Source organism: Elaeis guineensis, chromosome 1 (assembly GCF_000442705.2).
Source record: "Elaeis guineensis isolate ETL-2024a chromosome 1, EG11, whole genome shotgun sequence".
Lineage (NCBI taxonomy): Eukaryota > Viridiplantae > Streptophyta > Magnoliopsida > Arecales > Arecaceae > Elaeis > Elaeis guineensis.
Genome location: NC_025993.2, coordinates 114,092,318 through 114,104,150, shown reverse-complemented (window position 1 = coordinate 114,104,150; position 11,833 = coordinate 114,092,318). Strand labels below are relative to the sequence as shown.

Genomic DNA, 11,833 nt, shown 5'->3' with positions numbered 1-11,833 from the left:
ACTGTACCATCCACAAAGTAGAGGTTATTAATCTCTTCTAGCTTTCCAGTATTGATATATATTTGATGATAACCAAGAGTTAGTCTTAATCTCTTTGAAATGTTCTTGCTCAGGAAAAAGAAGAAGAGAAAAGTCTTTGAAATGGTAAGCAGAGCAAGGCCATATTGGGGATTATGACCTTTCAGACAAGCAGAAATGCAACGACGGAATAGGTCAATAGCATTAAGGACCATTCACACATAACATTAAGTTCCTTTTTTTTTTTTTTTTTTTTTTTCCTTTTTTTTTCCCAGAGAAAAGCGACCAGGTCTGTAAAAGAAATTAATAGAAGCCTTGAGGACATGGAAGCTGCTGCCATTTGTTGGAGTCCCCTCAGAAATTTGCTGCTCTTGTATTATTATTATTATGATGCAGGGAAGAAGTCTAACTCGAACTCACAACTACTATTATACTTTGTCAACATATACTTTAGCATGCGTAAGAAGTATCAATTTGAAAAATGATCACCAAGACTATGTGTACATTTAGACTTTAGTAGTACTTTTTGTACCTCTTGAAGAAAGTAGACTCATGATTTTTCTTTTTATTTTTTTGGGTAATCTTAGATCACTGATCTTTAACACGTATATCCAAGGAGTGGCAGACAGCTAGCACACGCTATTAATGTGCACATATGACTCGTTCATGGCCAACTTCAAACTGAGAAGAGATAAGAGATATGGGTGGGGGGGACGAGAAATGCTCAAAGACTAAAACCAATACAATAATAACCTTTTGACAGCTTTGTTCTAATGAATTTCCCCTATAAATACCCTGTTGTGAGACAGGTTTTGGCATCCAAACCAATTCCCCTATCCACCCTTGATTCCTCCCCCTTCCCTCCCCTCACTAGCGGGCCATGAAGGCTCAAGTTGGCGACCCTCCAAGGGGTCGTCTATTGCCGGCTCTTGCCGTGGCCTTAGCCATTCTCTTCACTAGCAATGTAGCCACCGTCTCCGGTGATTCGTACGACTATAAGTCGCCGCCACCGCCCTCGCCTTCACCTCCTCCACCATATGTCTACAAGTCCCCTCCTCCACCATCACCATCTCCTCCTCCACCATATGTTTACAAGTCTCCTCCACCACCTTCTCCTTCACCTCCACCACCATACAAATATGTGTCCCCTCCACCTCCAGAGAAGTCACCACCTCCACCATATGTCTACAAGTCTCCTCCACCACCTTCGCCATCTCCTCCGCCACCTTACCATTATGCATCTCCACCACCACCAAAGAAGTCCCCTCCACCACCCTATTATTACAAGTCCCCACCTCCACCATCAAAATCACCTCCACCATACTACTACAAATCTCCACCTCCTCCATACTACGATGAGCCTGTTGTCAAGGTAGTTGGACAGGTCTACTGTTACGAGTGCTATGATTGGAAAGACACAGTGGATTCCCACATCAAGAAACTCCTTGAAGGTAGGAAATTTTGAGTTAAAAAAGGATAAAATTTTGAGTCAAATAAGTGATATATTACTATTCCATTTGTGATGCATAGTGTGTATACAATGGCAAGTTTCCATTATATATATTAAATTGGATTACTTTTGAATTTCATTTTTTTGGTGAAAAAAATCTTGCATTTCTTACTAGCTATGAATGCATCTATATCTGCCTTCCTTCTTTTCATTTAAATATCATTGACATTTCTGATTCCCTCCCTATCTTTCTTTTTTTTTTTTTGATGAAAAGAAGGTATAACCTCCGTTATTTATTAATAATATAGGTAGGTTACATCAGAAACGTAACAACTTGGTTATGGAACCAGAAGAAAGTTGAATAAGAAAAAGATTGCATAGAAGGAAACGATGCTGTTTCCCCCAATTACAAAATACTAATACAGAAAGCCTGCTAATATTCCCAATCCTCAAGTGACAGTCAACTTCTATTGCAGAAACCATGGTGTTCATAGGCGATGTGCTTCCCGAGTGATGTCCAAAATATGTTGGTTCCTATTTTGACTTGGAGGAACATTGCAGACTGGTGTTATCAGTTTCTTCTGTTCCCTCCCTATCAAATTTCCATTACATAGAAAAGTCAAATATTGGAGAAGGTATTGAAAATTCCGGCATAAATGCTATAGTCATATATAGGGCTGTTGGGTTATGATATGTTGTGATGGGATTAGCTAAACCCTTGACAGTATCCCAACAACCCAGAACAAGTAAGAAACTAACTAAACAATCGCCAACTTTCTTGAAAAATCTTGATTACTAACTAAAGTTATCATGATCCAAAAAAAAAAAAAAACTAACTAAACTCAAGTCATCTCTCTCTCTCTCTCACACACACACACACACACACAAAACATCATATGGGCAGACATAACTGTAATAAATAAAAGACTAAGTTTGAAGCCCAAGTCCACTGACGTTGTTCATGACTCATTAGTTAGATCACCGGCCGATTCTATTATCGTCGTATGGTTTCAGGTGCCATCGTTAAGGTGACGTGCATGGCCGGCTCCAAGGCCTACGTGGCCTACGGCGAGACCAAGAGCTACGGCAAATACAGCGTCGTCGTCGAAGGCTTCCCCTACTCCAAGTATGGCACTGAGGCTTGCAAGGTCGAGCTCGACGCCGCGCCCAAGGGGTCGACATGCAACATCCCCACCGAGCTCAACAAGGGGGCCAAGCTCGAGGTTGAGTCCAAGTCCCACGAGGAGGTGGTCCTCATGGCCAAGCCCCTCGCCTTTGCCCCGGAAAAGCCCTCCGAGGAGTGCAACAAGTTCATGCCCCCTTACTACTATAAGTCCCCTCCACCGCCGATGAAGTCTCCTCCTCCTCCCTATGTATACAAGTCACCACCACCACCCTCACCATCTCCTCCTCCTCCCTATGTGTACAAGTCCCCACCACCACCCTCACCATCTCCCCCTCCTCCCTATGTATACAAGTCTCCACCACCACCTTCACCATCTCCTCCTCCTCCCTATGTCTACAAGTCCCCTCCACCACCAATAAAGTCCCCACCTCCTCCCTACCACTACACCTCCCCACCACCACCTCCCACCTACTACTAAGCATAAACCCATGGATGGACTCTTTCCCTCCTTCGTAATCATGTAAGTTACTCTTCATGTATAGTACTTGTTAGTTTTGTGAGCTTATCACCTCTCATGCTCTCGAGTTGCTTTCCATTTGATGCTCATAAAATGATTTCCTTGCAGGTTGTAGGGCTGGTGGAATAAAGGAAGGGTGGAAGAGATGCCAAAGAGAGGCCTTCTGGTATCAAAGAAAGATCTAGCTCGGTTGGGTGGTTTATTTTATACTATTTGTTTCCTCGGTACATTGGTATTTGCTGTATGCTTGTACGTGTTGGGCCTATTACTTCTAGGGACATTTGTTTTAAGAGGCCGTGCTGTTGCACTATTTGGACAATAAAGTACGTACTCTGCATCAATTTACTTGTCCTTCCCCTTTCTCCCGGATAAAATTTCTATAATACGACGGATCATATAAAAGAAATTATGATCGGCTATGTTTAAAAAATATCTATGATAAAAATAAAAAAAAAATCATACGCACATAAATATATTAAAATATTTAAAAAATAAATTTTAAAAATATTTAAATAATTTAAATAAATATTATATAATTATTTATTTTTTTGATGAATATCTCAATATATAGATCACGATGGTCCGATAATAATTTTTTTTATAATCGGTTCGGTCATAAAAATTTTATGCCCCCCCCCGGTGTAAGTATTATTTGGTACAAAAATTGTTTCTTGGACTTGCAAGAATCAAATAGGGTGGTCTCATCGATCAGACCCACACCATGGATTAGGATTTATATATAGATAGCGGATCCGGAGGGCTCACCCAAGGTGGCTGTGCGGTACACTAGAGATTTCCATGCATGCTGCCCCTCAAAAAACTATAGATCGGACAGTGGAGCATGGAGGTTGGTTGAAGTAGTGGTACAATAACACCAATAAACCCTAGACATCTGGACCTTTTAGTGCTGCCTATAAAAAGAAAGAAAGAGACAAGGAAGAAATAATTGAGGAAGTGACTTCTGAATGGTTCTTGGAGAGCCTGCTGAGTGCAAGTACTTCATATAGTACCTCAAGAAGTATTCATCTTTTTCCTGTTATATTTGGCCCCAAATCATACTTTCATATCCTTCTTCCGTGACAGTTGAGAATACTACATCGGCTCAAACTCTATTTTTGAGAAGGTTTTCTTCCTTTATAAGGAGGCCACTGGCATCCTTTCTTGGTGAACAGAGGTAAGAGCGGGCGGAGACATTTCTAGGGCTTCTTGTGCGGGATTTTTCCTTGCTTTCTCGTGTGCGCAGGCTCTGTTCTCGGATCGACCTCTCACCTGTGAGTCGACCTCTCACCTGTGCCTCTTGTGCGCGGGTTCTGTTCTCTGGCCTGTGTCATCTCTTGTGCACGGGTTCTGTTCTCTGGCCGATCTCTCTTGCTTGTGCTTCGGTGCTGGCCTGTTCTCTGGCCGATCTCTCGGCTGTGCCTCGTGTGCGGGTTGCTTTCTGGCTTCTTTCTGTTGGCCTTCGGTTGGTGATCTACCTGTCTTCTTCTTTCTCGGTTTCACGGACACCTTGTGCTGCTACAGCTGGTAAGGAGGTATCATCTTGATTTTTTGCCGAGGGTTGAGGAAGGTATCTTCATCTCAAGTATTGTTTTATCTTGATCTATTGCCGAGGCTGAGATTGGTTGATCCTATTGGATCTTGGTTGCCTTCTATTCGATATTTTGTTGCCTTCTTGTTGGTTTCGAAAAAAGGTATTTTATACCTCATATTGTACCTAAATTTCGGGACGGATATATAGTGGATTGCTCCTCCTCCCCGTGGATGTAGGCCTTTTGTGCCGAACCACGTAAATCTTGGTTCTTTGTCTTTGTTTATTTATGCCTGCAATGTGTTTGGTGAATTGTCTCAAAGAAATTAGACATTAAATCGCAAGCCCAGATCGATCCAATCCGGTGCGCGTTGCTTCAACAATTGGTATCAGAGCATTTGGATGGCTGGTGACAAGAAACCAAGTTTCTCAATGGCTAATGATCCGGTGTCTGTCTCACACTCCACCACCGTCAGGCATGAAGTGGCCGTCTTTGATAGCACGGGAGATTTTTCACTATGGAAGGTAAGGATGAAATATCTGTTAGTTAAAGAAGGTGTTGTAAAAGCCCTTAAGGGTATGGATTCAATTCTGGGAGATAATGAAGCTGTTAAAGAAGAGATTAATGAGAGAGCCCTAGGAACCTTGTTTTCAGGTTTAAGTGATAAAGTCCTTCGTAATGTTGTGGAACTAGATACAGCCAAAAGTGTATGAAAAAAACTAGACAGTTTATACATGGCAAAATCTCTGACTAATAGATTATATTTGAGGGGAAAATTACACACATTTCGTATGACAGAAGGAACTTCACTTAAAGATCACTTGGATGAGTATAATAAGCTCCTGCTTGATCTAGTAAATGTTGGTGTCGATGTAGATGAAGAAGATAAGGCTTTGATTCTAATTTACTCTTTACCCAAGTCCTTTGAACATATTACCACTACCATGCTTTATGGAAGAGAAACAATAAGTCTTGAAGAAGTAGAAGCTACTTTGTTATCCAATGAACTTAGATTAAAAGTACAGCTTCAGCATCAGGCTCAGACTTCAGCTCAAGGTCTTGTTGTTAGAGGTAGAGATGAATAGAAAAAGGGTGGACAAGGTAGGAGTAAGTCCAAAAATAGATCAAAGTCTAGGCCCAAAAGATCAGGTATTTGTCACTACTGCAAAAAGCCAGGTCACTGGAAATCTGAGTGTAGACTTCTACAATCTAAAAGGGAAAAGGAACAAAAGGATAAATGAACAATCTCTGATACAGCATCAATTGCAGTTTCTTCAGGAAGTCATAGCAGTATATCAGATGATGCAGTATTCACAGCTGCCTGCAGTGTTAGTCATGCTGACACTTGGATAGTAGATTCTGGAGCATCTTTCCACATGACACCTCACAAGGAATGGTTCTCTTCCTTTAGATCTTGTGAAGGTGGTACTGTTCTTCTTGGAGATGATGGCATCTGTAATATAGAAGGTATTGGAACAATTCAAATTAAATCAAATTCAAATACCATGATGATATTGGATGATGTCAGATATGTTCCTAAATTAAAAAAGAACCTTCTCTCAATACATGCCTTTGACAGAGCAGGATATGAGGGCAGATGGGGTAGAGGATCTATTACTATCAATAAAGGGGTATTAACTTTATTAAAAGGTAAATTAAGTGGAACCCTTTATTACTTGGATGGCAGTACAATTGTTGGTCAGGCATCAGCAGTACAATCTTCTCTTGAGCAGTTGACACACTTATGGCACCAGAGACTAGGACACATTTCAGACAGAAGTCTACAGGAGCTGAGCAGACGTGGTCTGCTGAGAGGTCAGAAGATTGGTGCACTTGGATTCTGTGAGCACTGCATATTTGGAAAACAACACAGAGTCAGCTTCACTACAGGCGTGCACAGGACAACTGGTATATTAGACTATATTCATTCGGACCTATGGGGACCTGCCCCAATTATATCCAAGGGTGGATCAAGATATATACTCACTTTTATTGATGATTACTCCCGAAAAGTCTGGATATACACCATTAAAAATAAGAGTGATGTATTTGAAACATTCAAATGGTGGAAGTCTATGATCGAGAGGCAAACTGAAAGGAAGGTGAAAACTTTTCGGACTGATAATGGTTTAGAATTTTGTTCTACAGAATTTGATGACTTTTGCAAGACAGAAGGCATTGTCAAACATAGAACAACAGTGGGTACACCTCAACAGAATGGTGTGGCAGAACGTATGAACCGGACACTATTAGAGAGAGTCAGATCTATGCTATCTAGTTCAGGATTAAGTAGAGATTTTTGGGCAGAGGCCGCTCACACAGCCTGCTATGTTATAAACCGATCTTCAGCATCAGCATTAAGTATGAAGACTCCCGAAGAGATGTGGACAGGAAGACCTGCAGATTATTCAATACTCAGAATCTTTGGGTGCCCAGCTTATGCATATGTAAAAGATGGAAAGTTGAACCCTCGGGCTAAAAAGTGCATATTTATTGGATATGCATATGGGGTAAAGGGCTACAGATTATGGTGCACAGAACCTGGATCTCAAGGATTTCTAGTCAGCAGAGATGTGACATTCCATGAGACAGCCACTGCTTCAAGGCAGCTACAGCCTAATTCTTCTCAAAGTGATCAGGATCGGGGACAGCAGGAGAGGAATGTTGTAGATATTGATCAGACTGTTAAATCACAACAACAACAGATAAATGCACAGATTCAGACTCAGGAGGAGGTGACTTTACAAGATCAGGATCAGATTGAGAGTATTGCCACTCACAGACCAAAGCGTCAGATCAGAGCACCTCAAAGGTATGGTTTTGAGGATTCTGCTTGTGCTGAGTTAGTCTATTATGCTCTGAGTGTTGCAGACACCATTGGTGATGAGCCGACCACATTTCAAGAGGCCATTAGTAGTTCACGAGTTGATGAATGGACCATGGCTATGGTTGAAGAACTTCAGTCTCTAGAAAAGAATCGAACTTGGGAGTTAGTTAAATTACCAAAAGGAGAGAAGGCAATTGGCTGCAAATGGATCTTCAAAAGAAAAGAAGGAGCTACTCCTTAAGATTTTAGATATAAGGCCAGGTTGGTAGCAAAGGGATACAGTCAACGAGAGGGTATTGATTACAAGGAGGTATTTTCTTCTGTAGTCAAACACTCATCTATCTGTGTGTTACTTGCTTTTGTTGTTTCTCAAAATCTGGAGCTGGAACAACTAGATGTTAAGACAGCCTTTCTTCACGGTGATTTAGAGGAACAGATCTATATGCAACAACCACCTGGTTTTGAGGTTCCAAATAAAGAAGATCATGTATGTTTACTCAAGAGATCATTATATGGTCTCAAGCAGTCTCCAAGACAGTGGTACCGCAAATTTGACAGATTTATGATCGACCATGGATACAGTAGATCTCCATATGACAGTTGTGTGTATCACCAGCAGCTTTCAGATGGGTCCTTTTGTTATTTGTTATTATATGTGGATGATATGCTAATTGCAGCCAAAGACATGACAATCATCCAGAAACTGAAAGCCGAGCTCAGTACTGCATTTGACATGAAGGACCTTGGACCGGCAAAGAAGATACTTGGGATGGAGATTATTCGTGACAGGCAGTCAGGTAGATTTTTTCTTACTCAGCATAGTTATATTGAAAAAGTCTTGGACAGATTTGGTATGTCTACAGTCAAGCCTATCACTACCCCCTTTGCCAGTCATTTTAGACTTTCTGCCAGAGACTCTCCTCAGACTGAGGATGAGGAGAGATATATGTCTAGAGTGCCATATGCGAGCGCAGTTGGCAGCATCATGTACGCGATGGTCTGCACTCGACCTGATATTTCACAGGCAGTAAGTGTAGTAAGCAGATATATGGATAAACCTGGGAAGGCTCACTGGTCAGCTGTGAAATGGATACTTAGATATCTGAAAGGCACTTCTAAATTGGGATTGATATTTTCTACACAGAGTAATTGCATAGTTACAGGATTTTGTGATTCAGATTATGCTTGTGACTTGGACAGGAGAAGATCTTTGACTGGATATGTGTTTACTCTTTCTGGATGTGCAGTCAGTTGGAAGGCTACTTTGCAGTCTACAGTTGCTTTATCTACCACTGAAGCAGAATATATGGCATTGACAGAGGCAGCAAAGGAAGCTATTTGGTTAAAAGGGTTAGTACAGGATTTGGATCTCAAACAGGATTATTTAGACATTCATTGTGACAGTCAAAGTACTTTGTACCTTGCCAGAGACCAGATGTATCATGAACGAACAAAACATGTAGATGTCAGATATCACTTCATCAGAGATCTAGTAGAGAAAGGTAATGTCAGACTTCAGAAAATATACACTGCCCATAATCCAGCTGACATGTTCACTAAACCAATCCCTGCAATTAAGTTCAGGAATTTCCTGAACTTGATTGGAATAAACATTTGGTAATACCCTGCGGGGCTTGTGGTGAGGAGGAGGTTATAAATCTTTCATCTGATATATAAAAGGTACAATATTTGTCGCAAGGAGGAAGATTGTTATATTTGGCTCCAAATTATATTTCCATATCCTTCTCCCGTGACAGTTGGAAATACTACATCGGCTCAAACTCTATTTTTGAGAAGGTTTTCTTCCTTTATAAGGAGGCCACTGGCATCCTTTCTTGGTGAACAGAGGTAAGAGCGGGCGGAGACATTTCTAGGGCTTCTTGTGCGGAATTTTTCCTTGCTTTCTCGTGTGCGCAGGCTCTGTTCTCGGGTCGACCTCTCACCTGTGCCTCTTGTGCGCGGGTTCTGTTCTCTGGCCTGTGTCATCTCTTGTGCGCGGGTTCTGTTCTCTGGCCGATCTCTCTTGCTTGTGCTTCGGTGCTGGCCTGTTCTCTGGCCGATCTCTCGGCTGTGCCTCGTGTGCGGGTTGCTTTCTGGCTTCTTTCTGTTGGCCTTCGGTTGGTGATCTACCTGTCTTCTTCTTTCTCGGTTTCACGGACACCTTGTGCTGCTACAGCTGGTAAGGAGGTATCATCTTGATTTTTTGCCGAGGGTTGAGGAAGGTATCTTCATCTCAGGTATTGTTTTATCTTGATCTATTACCGAGGCTGAGATTGGTTGATCCTATTGGATCTTGGTTGCCTTCTATTCGATATTTTGTTGCCTTCTTGTTGGTTTCGGAAAAAGATATTTTATACCTCATATTGTACCTAAATTTCGGGACGGATATATAGTGGATTGCTCCTCCTCCCCGTGGATGTAGGCCTTTTGTGCCGAACCACGTAAATCTTGGTTCTTTGTCTTTGTTTATTTATGCCTGCAATGTGTTTGGTGAATTGTCTCAAAGAAATTAGATATTAGATCACAAACCCAGATCGATCCAATCCGGTGCGCGTTGCTCCAACATTTCCTGTCCGTTATTCTCATATTTTCTTTGCAGATATTTATCTATCTTGTTACATATATAATATGTATATTTTTATGGTGATTTGTTAAAAAAGAGCAATCAGATCTTAATCACTCATTGCATCATGATGTTGGACTATATTCACGTCCCTCATGTACCCCTTGAAAGCAAAGAGCATAAACCTAGCGAATGTAATAAAGTTAGTATTAATGTATAGAATATTCAGTGTAAGCGTGTTGCTATGCATTAACTATTTTCAATCCTATGTTTAGGAATTGGCTATATTAGAATTGCCTCATTATCTTAAGGCACCAACAAAATAAAGGACCAATTCTGGCGTGCATAATTACTTTTAACCAGTATAGAGACTAAAAGCTATCGAGTTAATTAGCTTAGTCAATATAAAGAGCAGCAACTAGCATGTGGAACACTATATTTCAGTAGAAATTATCCAATGAATTGGTTTTACCTTACCAAATGCTATGGTTATTTAGACAACAACAATCATTTGGAAAGGATGCATTAGCTTAAAGTATTCAGAAAATGGTGCTAAGGATATGATATCAGCTTATCCCTATTATTTATAAATTGAGCACCCAAGGGCATGGCTCCTCATCAAAGATCAACTCCAGTCGATCGTCCCTAAACTCTCAATACATCCTCTAATGTTCTCTTGGATAATAAGACTTCCTAAGAGAGCACGGCTCCACTTGAATGCCCCTCCATTTTTTGTTCTCATTTTTACTTATTGTTAAGATAGTTCGCCTCGCCAAACTACACATGCATCATATGTCCTAGAGAGTTACAGGTTTTAACCCAAATTAAGCTGTATCTACAAAACTAGATTTTTATGAGCAATGACTTTTAGCTCTATTAAGCTAGATAAAGCTGAAGTTAAAGGAAAATGGACAAGCCATCTTCTGATTGTAGTCTAGACAATAAAAATGGATTTTTTTTCTTTCAAAACAATTTTACAAAGGCTTCTACTATGCTGAAAAAGAAAATTATTTTGTAGTCCCTACCGAATCATAGTCCATAATATCTCAACTAAATAGTACTTGTGGAAACCAATCTCGACATATTCAGCATTAATGGATTTTCAACTGCATTGAGCTCCCACTGATAGAAAAAATTACTATACTGTATGCACCACATAACAATACACACCATCAACCACAATCGCTTATTCTTATGGGCCCTATTCATCAAGTCCACATCTGAACAAGCGGTCATGATTGGTAGCATGCTTGGCCATATAATTCACATAGTGTAGGAAATAATTTCTCCACCGATAACGTAATGTACCTGAGCTTACTCATTTTCAAGTCATGGTTTATAATATAAATAGCAAAATTGTAGCCAAACAACAGTTAAGAAGATTAAAATGGTAATCTGATTTATGATTGAAATGATTCAGCATTAGAAATGAAATGAAATAATGAAACCCAAAATAAATCTACCTCAAAACAGAGAAAAGAAAGAAAAATCATTTCCCTCAAAAGGTTTTCTAGCATTAAGAAACAATCCAAAAACAAATGCGAATACATAACAAAATGAGGAAGGCATCTCTAACCATCCAAAGAGAAACCTTGCTTGAAATCAGAAAAGAGAGATGCGAACCAATGCCTGTGCCCAAGAGGAACAGCCACTGGGGCAGTTAATTGGACCAACCCGACGGCCCTACTACGGCTCCACTGTGCTAGCACGTACACCGTCTGATAGTAAGTAACCAACGGAGACCTTCCACGTCACGATACACGTAGTGGTGCCCAAACAGGTTTTTTTTTTTTTTTCCCCTTC

The 11,833-nt window shown here is 40.7% G+C and overlaps 1 protein-coding gene across 1 annotated transcript; it reads left to right on the top strand.

Moving 5' to 3' along the window:
- The first annotated feature begins 859 nt into the window (after positions 1-859).
- LOC105038645 (uncharacterized) lies at positions 860-3,452 on the top strand. The gene is made up of 3 exons (XM_010914514.4): positions 860-1,469; positions 2,483-3,114; positions 3,220-3,452. The coding sequence occupies exons 1-2, from the start codon at positions 899-901 to the stop codon at positions 3,070-3,072; spliced, it is 1,161 nt and encodes a 386-aa protein (XP_010912816.2). The 5' UTR covers positions 860-898; the 3' UTR covers positions 3,073-3,114; positions 3,220-3,452.
- Positions 3,453-11,833: the final 8,381 nt, after the last annotated feature.

Coding starts and splice junctions, on each gene's coding strand:
- LOC105038645 (XM_010914514.4), top strand. CDS start 899: ATGAAGGCTCAAGTTGGCGACCCTCCAAGGGGTCGTCTATTGCCGGCT. Junction 1,470..2,482: donor CATCAAGAAACTCCTTGAAG/GTAGGAAATTTT, acceptor GTATGGTTTCAG/GTGCCATCGTTAAGGTGACG.